Source organism: Martes martes (genome assembly GCF_963455335.1).
Source record: "Martes martes genome assembly, chromosome: 10".
Lineage (NCBI taxonomy): Eukaryota > Metazoa > Chordata > Mammalia > Carnivora > Mustelidae > Martes > Martes martes.
This window is the reverse complement of record NC_137898.1, coordinates 112455445-112475204: the sequence shown is the minus strand read 5'-3', so window position 1 is coordinate 112475204 and position 19760 is coordinate 112455445. Positions and strand designations below refer to the sequence as shown.

The following is a 19760-nucleotide window of genomic DNA, read 5'->3' as shown; positions in this document are numbered from 1 at the left end:
TTTGAAAGTGTATGAAAGGAAAAATACTGCTTGTACTCAAACAGATGTAGCTAAAATTAACCGAGCCACCCACCACTCGTTGAGGTCAGAACTGAAAGAAGCTTAAAATCCGATGTGGTGATATTTTTTTCCTTCACCTTCAGCCTAGCAGGATGGCATCAGAGAAATGTGGACTGTTAGGTATCAGTGAGACTTGACATCAGACGGTTTTTCCGAAGGCTTCACCCTTGCCTGTGTGCCTTGCAGCTGTGGGAGGTGCTGGAAGAAAGCATGGCACGTCTTCTGTTTCAGCCACACCGAAAGAAACTAATAATGTCATCAGTTAGCAACTAATGAATAGTTGAATGCTGTGGCTTTTAGAAAACTGGGATTTTATTTATTTATTTTTTCCCTGCCCATGGGTCTGCCCTGTCTTCTAAGAGAAGCAAACAAATGTTCAGCTGACATTTTACTAGCTAGAGATTGATGGACAGTACTTTTCCCATTTCAAAAGCACAGATTTGCTTTCTGGTGTCTAGTTTCTCTTCCAGTGAAATGAGAATGTTACTGATGAGCTGTCAAATTAGCTGGCACATAATGGGCAGGAGATAAATATCTGTCGAGGGAATTAATTAATAACGACTATCATTTACTGAATTCAAACCAGATATGCCAGCGACTTTAGCATTGTCATCCTCATTTTGCACATGGGAACCCCGAGGCCGGGAAGTTCCAGAGGTGGATTCAGGGCGTGGATAGTTTCTGACAGTATCACCCAGTCTCTCCTAGGGCCGTTGTTGATAAATACCACAATTAAAAACACACATACTTGGGTAAGAATCCACAGAAGCACAGGGCAAAGAAGGCCAAGGCTAGAGTCATCTTGGCTCTACTATGTGTTTGATGCATGATCTTCACTAGTTTTTCTGTAATCAGCTGAGCCCTGGTTACCTTATTTGTAAGATAAGTCTAATAATAGGATGAATCTCATTGTCTTGTTAGGAGAACCAAACTAGATCATCTGTGTCAAGTGCCCAGCACATAAGCAGCCCCCCTCAGTATTAGCTATAAGTACACATCCCTGGGGCTTCTTGTAGCAACTTTGCTTACTTGTCAGTAGACTGGTCTGTTTCTTCCTAGACAGCAGTGTGCATACAGAACCTGCTTGGTTGGTAACAAAACATAGACATTTCCGAAATGAGAGAGAGGCAGCACCAGGTCCTGGTCTTCTCCCTGACGGTTGCGCCCATCCCTGTGCTAACTGCAGTGTCACTGCTGCATAGTTCACTTTTGCCAAAAAAACAGAAAGCAGAACACTTTGCCTTAGTTCACTAACACAATTGAATCAAATTCACATTAATAAAAAAAACTTGGGGTGCCTGGGTGGCTCAGTCAGTGAAGCGTCAGTCTTTAGCTCAGGTCATGATCCTGGGGTCCTGGGATCAGGGTCTTGGGATGGAGCCCCAAGTCACGGGGCTCCCTGCTTCGTGGGAGTCTGCCCCCACCCCACTTGTTCTCTCTCTCTCAAAAAAAAAAAAATATATATATATATATATGCTTAAAATTGTAAAAATCTTTACTAAATACTAAGAGAAAAAAAAAGCAAATACAGATGCTAGAAACTCATGGCCATGTGTGCACACATGTTTGTGTTGTAGGGGGTTACATTCTCTGACCCAATAGCTTTGATTTTATTAATTCAGTTACCTAATAGGTTTTTTTCCCTCCTATAATTGCCCATTTGTTTTAGATTCTGTATTGAATGTTTATTTTTGTGAGGCACCTTAAATACTTAGCAGAAAAAAAAAAAATAGGCCAGGTATTAAAAAATAGGGAAGGAGGAAGGGGAAAATAAACAACTTTCCAATATTTTTGAAACTCATGTAACTGCCTGTGGACCTAGAGAGAACACCCTTGCCTCAAGCCCACCTGGTGAACGCCATCTTGTTTCCCACCACACGGAAGTCCACGAATGGCTTGTCTTGCTTTCTTCTCTTCCATTACCATGTCCCAGGACTTTGAGCGTTGTAGTGACTCATATAATCAAAGTTTTTAACTCTCCCTGGCTCAAATTCTTGGCTCCGTCTGCTTTTAGACCACAGTGTAGTTAGACTGAACCCCTCTAAAAAGGTGCTACCCATCACAGACTAAAACTATCATAATACCTTGATATTTTCTTCACGTAAGACACATTTCTGCATACCTATATCAGAGGGCAGTTAAGCCCTCAACCAGACTTTTTGATGGTATCATTTTCATCTCCTATATCTGCCTCCATGCTTCATAAAAGGCATTCAGAGGCATTCAAGAAATACTTGTTAAATGGAATTGAACTGAAAATATTTTTATCCTCTTCTCATGTATTAGATTTTGGATGACAGAATTTAACAGCTAAATTAGGCATAATTGAATCCTCCACCTGTTTCCAGCCATTGCTTTATCAGAAATCTAGATAGATACACATGTTGGTTATTAACTTACCTAATGTTGGTTATTAACTTATGTTACCGTTGAAGAGCTGTAACATATAATGAACCAAACAAACTCATGTTGATTTCTTACAGGGTTTCAAGGATATTTCTCTTGAGAGATTTATACACGGTGGAGCCAATGTTACAGGATTCCAGTTGGTCGATTTTAACACACCTATGGTAACCAAACTAATGGATCGTTGGAAGAAACTAGACCAGAGAGAGTATCCAGGATCTGAGACTCCTCCAAAGGTATGTGTTTACAGCAGGAGAGCCAAAGCAAGAAGGCAGAGGGCCACCTTGCTTGATTGTGGCTAGATTGTGTGTGTATCCTGTGACTCAAATTTTTCAGCACTCTACCCGCATCTGCAAATGACTGACCGGGACAGTGGATTTGGGGGTCATAAACTAATTTTAGCAAGTAGTCAAATGTACAAATGTGGGATCCATGAATGAGGAGGAGCAAATGCACTTCCTTTAATTGTACTTGATTTTTTTGGTGTTTCATCAAAGATGTAAAACATGATTTCTGATTTCTCGTGACTCCCTGCCTAAAGCAAAAGCAATCTTCCGGAATAAAGGTATACCACAAGATAGGCCTAGCCAGTCTTTCCAGTCAGATGTCTTTCTGCCCCCTTTCTGGTGAGCCAAACTGAACTGCCCTACATTTCCACTCCTTCCCAGTCCCTGTGCTCTTGCTTCGACCTCCACTGCCCTCCACTCCATTTCCGTCTGTCAGATCCAACCGCTTCCTGAGCGTTTATCTCAAACACTACTTTCTCTACGAAGCCTTTCCTTAGATTTCCAGAAGATATCAGCTGTGTAATCTCCGTAATATTTAACGTAATTTTTTTGTGTACTTCTTGTTCCCCTTCTCCGAAGTCCTGCGGAGCAGTGTGATCTGGGACACTCCTTCTTGTCCTTGCATTCCCAGCCGCGTCCGGCACACTTTGCAGAGCACTCACGGATACCATATGCTATTTCATTCTTTTATTATTTTTATTTTTTTTAAAGATTTTATTTATTTATTTGACAGAGTGAGAGAGATCACAAGTAGGCAGAGAGGCAGGCAGAGAGATGGGGGGAGCAGGCTCCCCGCCGAGCAGAGAGCCCGATGCGGGGCTCGATCCGAGGACCCTGAGATCATGACCTGAGCCGAAGGCAGAGGCTTTAACCCACTGAGCCACCCAGGCGCCCTTTGCTATTTCATTCTTGCAACCACCACAGGAAATAGTGTTCTCTGCTTTGGTTTGGTTTGGTTTTGCTCTGTTTTGTGCCCCGTATCTGAAAAATGTATACATTCCTCTAAGACTATGAGTGGCAGAGTTAGAATTCATGGATTTCTTTCTTCTCAAAGCGAGGACTCCTGGTGCTGCGCTATGATTCTGCCGACTCCATCTTGTTATCTACAAACCTTGGTAAACAGAGCTCACTTCACCATTGAACTCACTGGTTGAAGCAGGAAATAATTCTTGGCTAAGACCTTGGTTTTACCCTGCCCTAAAATGAAGCATTTATTCAATAAGAATGTTCTAGATGCCATCCAGAATTGTGCACCCATAAATATGAGTTCTTGGACTTTAACTCAGTAAGACATGAGAAAGGGAATTAAATCCCTTGAAAAGGTAAGACCTGTTTAAACTACTGCCTCTTTCATGTCTCAGCTCTGTGACCTCTCAGAGGCCTTTGCTGCTCTAGCCAGCTGTCTGCTTTTCTCTGCCCCACTCTGTATGATATCAGTCCTTTTTTCTAGTTCACGTGTTTCACACAAGTGGATGGACTTCTTAAAACAGAGCAGGTACATTTGCTTTTTGGTGCTGTCTCTTCCCAGCGTTTTCCTCCCTAGTAAAAAAAAAAGCGACAGTGTTTTTCTCTTTTTTCCTTTCTTGATCCTAAAATAGTAGCAAGTGCATTCTTCTCATGCCCTTTACGTCTTTAGTAGTTCTCCTTTATTTCTTGTTTTTACTTTCTTACTTTAGAAAACAAAACAAAACAATTTGTGGCTTTTTCTACTCAAAGATGTGCTTGGTCCATGCAGGGGAGGACATATGTTCCTGTTTGGCTTTGCACTTTAAACACCTTCATTGCCTTCAGCCTCCCCATCCCAGTGGTGAGGGTGTAAGTCTGTCCATAAGTCTCTTTGGTCACGTCTTTGAAGAATGTATTGCAAGGCTGTTAATTTACATGTCTCACATACATGTTTCGATGAAGCTTTTTTTTTTTTAAGATTTTATTTATTTATTTGACAGACAGAGATCACAAGTAGGCAGAGAGGCAGGCAGAGAGAGAGAGAGGAGGAAGCAGGCTCCCCGCCGAGCAGAGAGCCCGATGCGGGGCTCGATCCCAGGACCCTGGGATCATGACCCGAGCCGAAGGCAGAGGCTTTAACCCACTGAGCCACCCAGGCGCCCCTCGATGAAGCTTTTTAACTAGGTTCTCTACCACTGAAAGGTTCTTTGTTAGGATTTATCTTCTTTATCTCATCCACATTTCAGCCTCTCTTCCACAGGATGCCAGCTGGTGTGTCTACTGATCCTATGGCCTAAGTTTGCTTCCTGCAGTTGAATTTCAAACAGTTGTTTTTCTCTTGCAAGGCCCAAAGCAAGGAGACCATCCTCCATATTCCACAGCACAGAGCTACCTTTGGCACAGGCTTAGAATGTGTTCCTCCCCGAGAACTGACCATATGGGTTTCCTAAAACAGATCGCGCGAGGTTTTGGTCATGATTAGCAGTCGATGCTCTGCCATGCTTCAGAAAATTGTGCCCTCTTTTCCATGTGTTCAGGAAGTCCCGTAGTCAAACTATGCACATATTCCCTGGTCCTTTTATGAAATTTTCAGTTTATACAAGTTACATTTTCTTCTCTTTTTCCTCTGAGTAGTGCCTTTCCTAGGCTGAATAATTTTTTGCCACTGGCTTTGTCTTTTCTCCCAGAGAAGTGAGGGGGAGTTGTCGGAAAGCACATGGCATGTACTGCACTTCTCCACTTTGGCCCTGGGTTACAGTGGAAATGTGGGGGAATGACTCAGCACTGCTGCACACACTCACAACAGGTGTGGGCAGAGTGATGCTCTTTCCTGTGGACTGCAGTGACTGGTGTTAAATCAGTAGGTGTTATTTCTGGCATCTTAGATCTAAGAAGCGGTCAACATTCCCACATTCTTCTGAGAAACCAAACTGGCATACACACTTCAAGTCAGTAAATACATACTGAATCTCCAGGAGCCTTGCTTGGCATTTCAGAAGAGGCATCCCTGCCCTTCCGGGACTCAGCCACAGCATGTGACCACAAGGCAGCTGGAGGCATCATGCACTTAGCCACTTAGACTTCTCTTCTCCTATTCACACACGACAGAAAGAGGCCTTGCTTTTCTCAGCTGATGGAAAACTGTACTAGAATTTCTGAAGAGTGTGTTTTCTCCTTTTCAAATCCCCGTCTTGATCTCAGCTCACATCTCAATCAGGGTCTCAGGCTCCTGAGTTTAAGCCCCACATTGGGCTCCACTCTGCACATGGTGCCTACTTTAAAAAAAAAAAAATCAGAGGGGTACGATTTGGTATACATTCTTTGTGTAATAAAATGATAATAGAAATTCCTGAAGCTAGAGTCAATTATCAGTAATTTGACTATCCTTCAGGCAAGAGGGTGCTTAATGTCATAAGCACAAGCTTCCTCCCCCCCCCCCCATTTCTGGATTGATAAGACTTCACCATTCACCAGTATAACTACTTTCATTTTGTTAGTACACATCTGCTCTGACTTATGATGGAGTCCTTGTGATGGCCGAAACGTTCCGCAGTCTTAGAAGACAGAAAATTGATATTTCAAGGAGAGGAAATGCTGGGGATTGTCTGGCAAATCCTGCTGCTCCCTGGGGCCAGGGGATTGACATGGAGAGGACGCTCAAACAGGTAACTCACAATTTTGGTTAAGTACAGTTTATCGTAGTCCTGTTTAAGTGGCATATTCAAGAAAATGGAATAATTTATTGGGGAATAAATATATACTACAGTTGCCATTCCAATAGGTTAAGCCATTAGCATTTTTGAGACATTTCTAAATACAATACTGAGTAGAATACTGTTTATATATGTTAAATATATATATCATATATTATATATATATGATGAACTAGGTTACGCGCCAGTATAGACAACCCCAAGTCCCAAAGGCTTTGAATAAGAGTGTTTCTCACTCAAACACACATTAGATTTGGAGGGCTATTCAGGGACCAAGGCTAACAGCAGCTACCATCCACAGTGCCACAAAGGGAAATCAGGTTATGGAAGGTTTCAAATTGGCAATTAAACGCTGTGGCCCAGTGGTGGCACTCATCACAGCTATTTACAACTCACTTATTTTAGTCACATAGGCCTACGTAACTATGAGGGCTGTGGGAATTACAGCCTATCTTGGGGCCAGAAAGTATAAGATCCAGAAATATTTTTTAAACATTGCTAATGACTACCTCAGTAGATCTCTATAAATTGCCTTGTAACCTTAGATTAAGTAATTTGTTTATTTTGCTTTGTTTGGGTTACACTAACACTATTTTTCAAATGATTAATGGAATATATGTGTATTTTTAATATTAACATTTTAAACATCCTGAATGTTCAGATTCTAAGTAAAAATGAATTAAAAGGAAATTTGGAATAAAGTAAACTCGAATTTTTTAATATGTTTATATTTTGAACTTCTTAATTTTAATATTAGCAAAGAGAAATATGATCTAGTGTGATTAGCAGGACTATTTAATGTATTATGTGGACACATAAATAGAACCAAAAAGTAACTACGAACGAACCGTATTTCCTTTCCTATAGGCAACGCTTCAGTATTGAGGAAGTATTCTTTATCACATAACAAAACATATTCCTCTTTCAAGTATAGAGCAGAATTGCTTGTATCCCTTTGATTTACATCTTTAAGCTTATATCCCAGCAGCTCAACTACTCCTTGGTTTTTTAGTGAGTTATTTATAGTTTATAGTTCCATACTCAATGTGTTGTTATAAGCCTAGCAGATGAAGTTAAGATTTCTGAAAGCAAAATGGCCCATGAATATATGTATGGGTTTTATTTTTCATTTATAGGTTCGCATTCAAGGACTAACAGGGAATGTTCAATTTGACCACTATGGACGTAGGGTCAATTACACAATGGATGTGTTTGAGCTGAAGAGCACAGGGCCCAGGAAGGTGAGCTATTTTCTTAGTTTGCATTTGACATACTTAAAGGCTTACAGGTAAAAAGTAGCTGGATATTCTGCATTTGTTTTTTAAATGTGAGTACTTAACAAATTGTGTTTTTTTATAATCTATGCTGAAATAAGTTCTTGTGTCATATAATTGGTATGTAATAATGTGCCAAAGCCGAAGCAAAGCTAATTTATATACTGTTTGCATCCTTTATCCAAAGTGGAAGCAATACTTAAAAAAAAAAAAAAAAAAAAAAAAAAAAAAAAAAAAAGGCTTAGCAAAAAGGATCCCAGAAAACAAAATTTACTGTGCAAGAAAGCACACCTTGCAGGTAAGAGACCTACTCACCTCCATACAGTTATTTATAAAATCATCAGAGAGAAGAAAGGAAGCTACTTCTAAGGAGTGAGCATACTGAGAATTGACTAAATGTTCTTGAAATAAGCAAGTATACACATGCCAGTGAGCAAAAGAAAGAGCAGGTGGAATATGAGATTATTCTCACTTGCCTAGTGGGGGGAGAGAAACACCTGGGAAACTCTACTTGAGGGATTGGGGAAGTTGGATGGGGAAGCTGCCAGATACCGGGATTTCGGAGGTTCACTCTTCTGCTGGTAGGACGTGACTAGGCAGATCCGTGGTCTTCCGAACATCCAAAAAGCACCTGATGTAATGGAACCATACAATCCCACCCCATAACTGGCATCAACATTTTATACCTAGCATATGAAATATTTAACATTCTTTTTCTGTAGGATTAGATAGGATGCTCAAGGAAAAACATGATAAGTTACCTTCTCTAAGAAATCTGTCCAAACACTGGGCTGTTTTAAAAAACTTTCTCATATGTGATTTTCTGCTATAATGTAATAATGATAGCTGTGACATTTGTGAATTGTCTGCTGTGTCCCAAACACCAGACTTGGTGTAATTTAATCCTCACAACAAACCTGTAGTGTGAGTATCATTTTTCCAATGAGAAAATTACAGTCCGACAGGTTATAGTTACTCATCTAAGGCTTGTAAATGAGAAAACAAGGATTTTAATTCAGGTGTGTCTGTCCCCGGAACGATTCTGCATCATCCTCCGACCCGAGCAGAACCTGCTGTAAAGGAGTTTACTTGCCAGTGGGGTAGAATCTAAGTTCCATGACAGTTAAAAGAGAAGGCGTATGGAAACTCTAAAGAGGAAGAGATTACTTGCAGCTGGAGGAAAACAAATCAAAGAAGTCTGCATGGAGGAGGTAGGCTTTAACGTTGGCCAGCATGTTTGTGTTTGGGCAGGCAGACACGGAAGCTGGAAGGCGCAAGAACTTGAAGCGAGTCAGGGAGGCAGGACAGTTGAAGTCACAGATGGGAAAGGTCAGAGGCTCTCCTAGTTATGTTTTGCTCCAGTGTGTCATGGGACGTGCTTTTGGGTGTGTGAGGAGAGATTCGGAGCTGCCATGAAAACCATCCCTGGCTTTCCAGCCTCTCAGTGACATCTCCTTGAGCTTAGTCTGCCAGTTAATACAGGGATGCAGCTCAGGGAGCTCAGGAGAGAGGTGACTGTCTCCCCCAAAGACCCTGCCCGCAGCAGGGCAATGAGATGTGCTCCCAGAAGAAATGCAGTGAGTTCCACATCTATACCGACTTTACCCACTCTGTCCGCTCACGGCCAGCAACAGAACAGAAGGAGGCCCATTTGGGGCAAAATCCTTCTGGCCACTCTGGAGCAGATAGAGTGAGTACTCCCCAGGCCCCTAAAAACACGGACTGGCGGGTGGAGCCAGGACCATCCTGCCACACACTGGACTTCACAAAATTGGCCAGTGAAACAGAAGCTTCCTGAAATGCAAAAAACGTCCCATAATTCATAAAACTGTAAGTCCCAAAAGCAAAATGACCTCTGTGTAAAAGAAAGAATAATGTAAAAAGGAGAACGGTGGTAAAAAACGGTCATATCAAGGGAGTTGTTTATAGCACTGATCCTTCCGTGGCCTGATGATCAGGACAATTAAGGGTTTTTGAGGGGAAGTTAAAGAGTGTGAGTGAGGGGAGTGAGGAAGGTCTTTGCACTCGGCTGACACCCATCTAAGACTCCTACAAGAAATACGAAGTGTAAAACCGTGTAGACTCATCTGTCTTTGTTTTTCTGTGGCAACGATCAACTTGGGCATTCTGTCAGGAATATTAAACTTAAAAATGAGCTACCGCGAGAAATGCGCTGCTGGTGAAACTCGGCAATGTGTCTGAAAAGTGAGCAATCGTTCTTGTAAATTGAACACTTGCCGGCGAGAGAACTGTCTCTGAAAATAGAGAGTCTGCCCATCAGATTGTCTGACTTTTGTAACAGGAGCACTGACTGAGGGACTCACTCCAGCTCTTTCTCAAGTCCTGGCTCCTGAGTGGGATAGAGTCTCCCCAGCCCAGTGACCCCCATGGAATGCCCTAAAACCCAATGTGCATGCTTGCAGGAGCTCTTAATTGTAAACATTTTATATGTTGAGAGCACGTGATATGCCACGCGCAGAAATGGAAAATTGATGTGCGTTTTTATATTGAATCTTCACAACAACGTGAAAGTGAGATACAATCTTTTCTCATTTTAAAGAAGAGGAAAAAGTAAGGCTCTGAGAAACCAAGGAACCTGTTCAGGGATGTTCAGCTCAAAGGACATAGGGGAGGGAGGGAGAAACCAGGGCTCACCTAGCTCCAGAGCTCGCTTCTTGATGGCTGTGAAATACTGTCAGACCCGGAGCCCCTGAGAGTTGTCTTTAGGGTGGAGATGAGAATTCAGCCCTGTTGTGGGGGGCAGGTCCGGTCCTGTCAGCCCTCCAAGGAACAAGCTCTGAGTGGAACAGGAGCTCCTCCTGAACCCAGTCCCTCCGTTGCAGGCAAGGGCCACTGTAAATGCAGAGACGGCTACGCCTTGTGTGCTGGCATTTATGCACAGTTCACCCTTAGGAGTCCCAAGAAGACAAATATGTTTCTGACTAAACCTCCAGTTTAGTGATTTGAACACAAACATTTTTGCTCCAGTGTTCCAGAAGTATTCTTCACCCAGTTTCTGTCTCTAGGAAAAATGCCCACTTCCCTGTCTGATTAAATGAGACCAGGCATGGGGAAAGTTCTTAGTACATTGTAAAATGTTGTGAAGAACTAGAGAGAGAAACCCCATCTCATGTGAGGTTCCAGGTCCAAACTTTAGGATTCCTTTCTTCAGGAAGTGACCCTCTGATTGACTCACCTCCCAGTGCATCTCTGGCCCAGTGGGATCTAGCGTGAATGGTCCCATACCCCAAACCACGGCCTCCTTTTTTCACAGAATTGCAAGTAGATACAAGGCAAACACGTACAGTTAGGTAGAATTTCGCTCTTTAGTTCAGCTTTTCAGCACTTCTAAATAATTTATGTTTTAAGGGTAGACAGTTGTGAAGCTGTTTTAAATGCAGAATGTCAAGGTCTTGCCAACATCTGAAGACTCTTCAGAATATCCCAAATCTGTGGTTTTTCTGTTGTGGGAATTCATCAGTAAGGACAAATACATTTCCCAGAGAATGGGCTGCTGAGATCTGGAGGTCAGCTGCCTTGGAACCAAGGGCTAAGTAGTTTTCATGTCATGTAAGTCATCATGAGGAAAGGAGAGTTAACAGGAGGCAACTGACATGTTGTTGTTTTATTTTATAAATACCTGTAGGAATTGAAGCTGTATGAGGATGTATGTACATCTCAAAGGCATACTTGTTTTTAAATTAACTTTTTCACTGAGTTATTAAATAAATATCAGCTACCAATAGATTCATATGGACACTTGAAAACTGTTGCTGAATTGATAGATGTTCCTAATTGTATATCAAACTAAGAGCTACCGAAAACCATACTAATGAAAATTCATTTCCTCCATCTCTTCTGTGATTATGTCTGTGACATTTGTGATGGACAGTGCCTCTTTCTGACATGTTACTGCTTACTTTCTTTCAATACATTCACAAATACTGACACGACAGTCAAGAAACTTGAAGGAAGCCAGGAGAGACTCCCAAAACATATTAGAACAAACAGCAAATACAGACCAGTAAAGAGTTACATACATTGTATTGGACACAGGAGTTTGATCAGGTGTATCCAGACATTCGAAAAAGAAGTTTGGCACGCATTCAGTGGACACACATCGGGGGGGCTTGTGGAGCCTCACAACCAAGTGTGTGGACTTGGTGTCTTAGAGAACTTGGTTGGGAACTCTGGCCCCTCTGGAGCGTGATCGCCTCATGCAGTGTATGTAACCTGCTGTTATTTAAGGTCCTCATCTCCGACGTGTGGGTCACAGTTGCACCTACTTCTTCATTTGCTGTGTGTATAAACTCTTTTTTAAATTTTTTTAAGATCTTATTTATTTATTTATTTATTTGTCAGAGAGAGAGAGAGAACAAGCAGGAGGGGAGCAGCAGGCAGAAGGAGAAGCGGAGAGCCTAAAGCGGGACTCGATCCCAGGACTCTGGGATCATGACCCGAACTGAAGGCAGACACTTCAGCAACTGAGCCCCCCAGACTCTGTAAACTTTTAGATGCATATTTAGACTCTGTCCCAGAGCAAGCGGTTAAGTGGTAGCCGTTCCTAGTACTGAGTAGTCGGCACGATACAAAGAACCCTCAGTTTCCTTTAGGACCCCATTAGAGTTTACTACTTTGTAAAGTACCTAACTAAGTGCTAAATATATTTTACAGAAAGGACTTTGTTTCTCCTCTAAATGAGAAAGTAATATAAGGATTTAAAAATTTTAAAAATACAAATTTAAGTGTCATCTTTACAAGTGAAAATATTATTCATTAACATTAACCTCTGATGTATTTAGCATTTTAGAAATGGTTAGATTTTTACCCAGTGGCTAGGTTATGTAAAACCCCAAATTCTTTCTATATCGCCTTATATATGCAAGTCTTTTTTGCTTAAAAATATCCTGTACATATTCCCTTTATGGTAAAACCTGTAACATCATTGATAAAATCATGTAAATTAATTTTAGAGGGTGCCAGTCAATCCCACTAGAAGAGAGGATCGACATAAAATGGTATTCCATCTGTATCCATATTCTTTTCGGAATGTCTCCTTCCCCAATGTTTTGGCTGTCCAAGACTGTAAATTGTAAAGTTGCCAAATGTACAACCAGGCAGTATCTGGCTCATCATCAATTAAGAAGGCTTCCAAAGCCTCCTTTTTGTCTCTTTTTTAAGTTTGTTTGCTTGCTTATTAATACCCCTCATGGTTCCAGAAAGAACTAGAGAAAACTGTTCTAAAATGTGTTTTCAAGAATTTTCTCTGTTTGGCAGGTCGGTTACTGGAATGACATGGATAAATTGGTCTTGATTCAAGATGTGCCCACTCTTGGCAATGACACGGCAGCTATTGAGAACAGAACGGTGGTTGTAACCACAATTATGGTAAGTTTTGGTCTATGCTTTATGCTGTTCCGTCTTGTCCACAGGCAGTTTTAAGTCCCCAGCTTTGGTGAATGGCATGAGAGCTGCATCATAGCTGGGATGACATGGGTGTTCTGATCCGCAAAAGTCTGTTGAGGCTCTGAATAGGTTTGCCCTGACCTTTGAATACATTCAGTACCTTCATTTGTATTATCTTTTGTTGCAATGTTGTTCTTGGAAAGACGCTCAGATGTTTAAGATGGAAACTGTCACGCCCTAGTTAGAAATGGATGAAATGCTAACATTCCAAAGGACAAAAGAGAACATGAAGACTCAGCAACCAGTCACATAAAAACATGTGGTAATACACCACATTATTGTTGTTACTCTGTTTTTTATGACATCAGTGTAATAATAGTTGATAGTGTTAAAACTGATCACTTTCAAGGAGTTTAATCATTGAATAATGATATGCATTGTCTGTTTATAATAGTGGGGCTATGAATGTAAAGATTTAAATGAGCATGTTTTATACAACTAAATGCTTTAGAAATAAATTTTGTTCTCTATTTTTAATGTGAAAATGGTGTTCTGCACCGATTATTTTTCTCATTGACCGATGACAAATACACAATAAACTTACCAGACTTTTCCTAAGACTTAAGGAAAGTATGATTGCTCCATTCTGTCACATCATAAAGTGAAAACGACTCTAAATTTTAAGGAAGTGCTTTCATTCAAAGAGATCGTAAAGACATTACCTTTCCAATCACAGAAAACTACTGAAGTCAAGCGTGCCCTTTTGAGGGCACGCTGGTCGAAGGAGATCAACAATCGGTGACCTATAGCCTCAGCTCCGTCTCGTTAGGCAGAACACGTTTTTAATTATTTACAAAGCCCTTACTCTAAATAAAGTGGAACTACTTTATGTTATTTAGCTTTTAGCTTATGTAATTTTGGTTTTTAGTAACGTCAAATTATTTCCAAAACTTTGGGCACTGAGGTCAAAGCATGAAAATGCCAGAGAGAAGTGTTCATATGTTGCAGTGAGCATCCTCTGTGCCATGTTACTCCACTGAGACTTGATGGGAACTTGATTTTAGAATGCAAGCCAACCGACAGCAGTTTTTGTGTAAGAGTGCAAAATACACTCCTTCTAGCTTAATTGTGTAATGGTTGCATGGGACTTGAAAAGCAGTATATATAAACATACATATTTCTTTTCCTAAAAAGACACAGTAATGGAAAGTCATACTTCAGTACAGTCCTCCTCTTTTCAGCCTCTGATGAAGAATCCTATTTTAAGAGATTGATCAAGAAAGAAATGAGTTCCACGCTGTTCGACCATTCCTAACTAAGGCTCAAGTCTTGTTCTCCTGTAGTAAATTTAAGCTAATTTTTCATGTGGGATTCTTCTTGGATGACCAACTCTGGACTACCAGAAAAAAAAAAAAATTTTTTTTTTAGGTTCTGTGACTTTTCTGAGGTACTAGAACAAAAGAAGAATTAATCCTCATGTTTCTCAAGAAAATATATAGATGCTGAAAGAGAATCACTTAGCAATTCTGACAAAGCGATTCCCCTATCCTGAAATAAGGTCATTGTACATAAAGCTGGAATTGCATCACTCCTAATTCCAAGTGAAGGTTTTCTAAAAGTAAATATCTATGAATTTATGTGCTTGTTTTCTGAATATACTGTTTGTTTTCTTTAAAGGTTTTTTGAAATTTTGCCTGTTCTGTGTGAAATAAAGTGTCTAAATGTGCATTATAGGTATAATGTAGAGAATCTTCTTTCCATCCCGGTTATTAAGGGGGCTGGAGATAGAATTCTTGAAACCAAAATATTGAATCAGTTTGCGAGCATTTTCAGAAAGCATGCTACCAAAAAAGTTAAAATGATTGAGACATTAGTTGTTTCCTTTATATATGAAGAATATTCTGTAAAGCTGTTGTTTGACAATGATATCATCAATATTTTTGCTATCAAAATAGTGCAATACTAGTATTTGTCTTTTGTATAAAAATGTAATCTTCATATAATAATACCTCTTTGGGCTTTGCAATTGCATAATCATTCAGTAATTAAAAAAAGGATACCATAATCCTTTCCCTAAATGTGTTCCTTGTATTTGCTTTGTTGAAAATGGTCGTCCGGGACCTATGAAGCTCCACAGCTCATTCATGTTGAAAGAAATAATGATTCCTTGTAGGAAAAAAATGAGGTATTGGCACCTGCATGTAATAATCTCCCAAATTCAGCTGAAAACTCCCAACACAGACGGAGCTGGTTAGACATCGTTCATATGTGCAAGACAGCTCTCTAGACACACAAGGTTGAGAGTGTTGCCACCCTGGAAATCATGCACTTTGATCAAAATTGATGCGGCGTTGCTGTTCTTCCCATTTGTCTTTCCTTGGTGTATATTGTTATTTATATGTTGATACATTGTAACGATATATGTTGTTGTTAAATAAAATTGATTGAGAAATTCATTTATTCATCCATAAATATTTATTAAGCGTCTGCTATGTGCTGGGCACCACTGTAAGCCCAGGGACATGCTAGAGAACGAGACCGACAACAGTCCTGCACTCAAATGAGTTTCTGTTCCAGGGAAAGAAAGCAGACAACAAACAATAGATATGTAGACTAGATATCATTCTGAAATAAAATGGGCCTCCAGCTTCCTGTACTGTTGAAATTTATTTTTTTCTTCTGACAATATTGTCTGTCAATAACATGGTCTTCATTTTAATGTCTCATTTATTCTACCTGAATACGGTCATGCTGACTGTTAACTTGGCTAAATCCAAATAAAAGTACCACCGGCAGCCGCCTCCCATGAGGATCGTGACTACAAGAGTGAAAGGTCTAAAGTTTTGAGTTCAGATGTTGTTTTCTGTCTTTTAAGACGTAGTGACTAAAAATTTGATAAAGCTGTAATTGTATATGAGACTGTGAGTCCTACTAACTTTCTCCGTCCTCAGTAATAGTTTCTGTCAGCCGCTGAAGGAAGCCAGATCCGAGTCGTGCAGTATGCATTGGCTCAGCGGTTGAGGGGAAGGCGGCGTGCAGTAGGGAGACATGTAATCTCAGTCCTCTGGCTGCTGAACTCTCTGGAAAAGGAGAGATAAAGCAGTATTTCAGTCCTGCCCATTTCCCCCCAGATGTTCATGACTGAAGCTAAACGATGCTTATGATGCATTACTCAGCTAAGAAGCTATTTCTTACCATCTTGTGAATGTTAACATTCCTCTAGGAAGATTTTCCATAAATCCACATGTATTCCCTGCAGTATTAGAATTATGTTAAAAACCTGAAAGCAGTTTTACTTATCACAGTCGATCTTTCTAGAGGTTACTTTCTTACACCTTTTCATTAGATGTTTGATATTTTATTTTCTCTATGTAGAATTTTATAGCTGACCTCTACGTGTATACATGTGCATATACAATACACACATATATTTTTATATCATATGTACATATATATACAAAAATAGGTATACTTGTTTTCCTCCTTGCACTAAATACTAATTTTCCCCATGCATACACCTGCCTCCAAAGGGCTAAGTACTCAACTAGTTTTGAATTACCTTCTCTTGAATAAATTTAAAGCTGTATAGCCATCCAGTTTCCTTTTTTTCTCTGAATTGAATAATAACCTGTTAATTCTCCTTTTACAAATTTTTATCCATGGGGTAAATTATCTACACCCAGTAAGATTCTTTGGAGAAAGGCAAATACACAGCAAATAACTTTGGTTAATATTACTGATTTTATTACTTCAACTGTTTTCAATAGTATTTGAAATCATTATATTTTTTGTTTAGAAAATCTTAAAGCCTTTCTAATAAGTATCTATTTCAACAAGTTTTGCCAAATACAAATAATCTGAAAAAATCCTCAGTAGGAAAGTACTTTATTGATTGAAAATCATCTTAATTCATTTACACAAACATTTTCTTAAGCAAGCCCTAATGTAGCAGGTTTAGACAGAGATTGATTTCTTTCCTGAAATAGCAGAGCAGATGTGGAACACTACCCATTATGGAAATTTTAGTAATAAACTCATAATCACTAAGAAGTAATGCATTTAAAATAACTTCTGAGGAATTACCATTCCGCAGAGCACAGTAGTTGATATTAAGGATGGTAGGTTAGACTTTTAGGGCAGAAGTAAGAGGTTATTTTCCACTTCTCTGATCATTCCATTTTTATTCACAGTTAAATACCTGAACTCCATAAGGGCTCCTTATCGAAGATGCCCCACACATCCTCCTTAGCGATTGGCTAGGACTCATTTTCTATCATATTGAAAAGATTTGGCATTTTCTTCACCTGTAGTAGCCCCAAACATTTGTATTAAATCCTTCCCAAATATGCAAGTCAGAAGGGCTACTTGTGGGCAAAATTATCAGGCTGGGTTGGTGCGGGGGGTGGGGGTTGGGAGAACATTTAGGATCTGCTACTTGTATTAAAATATGAAAGAAAAGCAAAATGAGACACACTTGAAGAAAGTGAGGAGAGCCGAGCAACCAGGAGAGCTTTTGTTCAAGAAAAGCCTGGTCTTTCACTCGGCCTGTTCTCCCACCTCCCCAAGTGTGACGGTCTTATTTCTCTCATGCTGCATGCCTCACTCATCTGAGTCTCGGTAATTGTACATGCCCCTGGTTATGCAAACAGTCTGGCTCAGTTTCTAAGTAACGTCTTCAGTAAGCTGAAGGTTTTCTAGTCTTTGTTGGTCTCTTTGGCAGGAAAGCAAAGACCCCGATGGGCCCATGCTGCCCAAAAAGGGAATTGAAAAAAAAAAGAGAGAAGAAAACACCAGATACATTTTTTTATTCAGATTTACAGATGTCTATTTCAGAAGAGATGGCCTCGCACTTAATAATTATTTCCCATTTGAAGACCTGAATCAGAAGTTCTAACGTAATTACTTCACCAATACCATAAATGGTATTCCCATTTAGGGAGCGGTGATGTGCCAGGAAATCTTTTTATTCATGGAGTGCCTTATAGGTACCAGACAATATGAGGAGGAAAGGTTTTATCTACACTCTGGACCCAGAGTTTCATAGAACATATATCATTTACACATAATACAGACATTCATGTCCTTAAACTTGTCCCCTCCCTGGTTAAATCATATGAAATCTCGGAGAGTTGCACGCATTTTGACAAATGCGTTGATAGCTTCAGCAGTTTCCAGATACTTCAGACTACAGATTTAGTTCCCACATTGGCTACTTCTGTGAACTTGAACAATTTACTTGCCCTCTCTGAGACTCAAATGTTCCCCCTGCAAAAGGGAAGTGCCTACCTCGAAATATCAGTGTGAAAAGTAAGTGAAGGGCGCGATTAAAGAACTTAGCATGATTTCTGATCCAGAGTGTGCCCTAAATAAGTAGAACTGTTCTTATTTTTCACTCTTGTATTTTATGATTGTCCCCCTCACTCTTACTCCTTTATCCTTATTGCAAAGAATTATAATCTTGATCACAAGAGGACAAGAGGCACATTTTACTTATTTTTGTACCCCTTAGTTTCCAGCAAACTGCCTGGCACACAGTGGGTGCTTAGTAAATGTTTGAGTACATAATATAAGTGCAGCTTTTAATAAAGCAGATTGTTCACTGTATAATGTAGAGGGAATTTAGCAAATGAGGTGGGATTTCTAGCTAAAGAAACATGCACACAAGCTAATACTGTCATATATATATTTGAGGGCTGAAATTCTAAGTGTTCAAGTATTCCAGACACTTTAGAATTGACCTTCAGTCTTAGTACTCAATGTGAGCCATAGTTGTGCAACTCTGGAAAACTCTTAAGTTTATTATAGTGAAAGTTGTAAGTGATAACTATACAGCCATTTCAGTTATAGTTTTAAGCATTTTACAAATACATGGATCTTGCTTTTCTCTACATGTACTTCCACATTTTAATTAGCTGTCACAAGAAAAAGAGAATGAAAGGATTAGCTCATTTTAACTACTAATATTTTATCTCTTAGGCATTAACACTGCTTTGCAACAATTCACCACATTTATAATTTTCAAAACCCTTTATATTTGGAGGATGTTTTCCGTAAGCTACTAAATAATTGTCATCTATCTGAAGAAGAGGCAATTAGTTATCTTAACTTTATAGGTGAAGAAACTTTCTTTACCCAAGTCCGGTGTTAATACATGCATCAATTTCAAAGACAGGAGAGAGTTCTGGGTCCTTTGACTATGTTAGCCTAAGGCAGAATTATTTGAGGACCAGCCCTACACAATGGCCCATGGTAGAGTTATTTAAGGCATCTCGATGAGAAAGTTATGGATCATGCAATTTACATTTTTATTAAGTTTCTTAAAATAGTGTCTGTAATTACAAAGTACTTAAAATCAGAACTTGTATATACTGCTGTGTTAATGCAACATAAAATACTGTCTAATCTAGAGTTTTAGAGCAAGTTCAACTTCCCCAAATACACATGTGCTGGGAGAGAAGAATTTTGTGTGAAAATTACTCAGTGGATGTTATGTTACAATGTTACAAAATATAAATCCATGATCTCAGTGACATTGTGGCTAAAGGTGGCCACTCCTTGTCTGCAAATCTGAGGTGTGACCAGCAGGTCTATCTTGCATGTTCACCAGACCTATCTTTTGGTGGCGTTAGGCTCCATTTATAAAATCAGGTGCTTGCTTGCTAATGTGT

At 39.8% G+C, this 19760-nt stretch overlaps 1 protein-coding gene across 2 annotated transcripts in view; it reads left to right on the top strand.

The window, feature by feature from the left end:
* GRIA4 (glutamate ionotropic receptor AMPA type subunit 4) overlaps positions 1-19760 on the top strand; it is a 376802-nt gene that overhangs the window by 302318 nt on the left and 54724 nt on the right. Inside the window, exons 7-11 of one of the 2 annotated variants that reach the window (XM_080817705.1) lie at positions 2544-2702; positions 6197-6364; positions 7549-7653; positions 12964-13074; positions 14334-15547. In XM_080817705.1, the coding sequence (XP_080673831.1) occupies positions 2544-2702; positions 6197-6364; positions 7549-7653; positions 12964-13074; positions 14334-14366 (576 nt within the window). In that variant the 3' untranslated portion in view covers positions 14367-15547. Of the gene's footprint in view, positions 1-2543; positions 2703-6196; positions 6365-7548; positions 7654-12963; positions 13075-14333; positions 15548-19760 lie in introns of those variants that run through there. The other variant, XM_080817704.1, reaches the window with a different exon arrangement.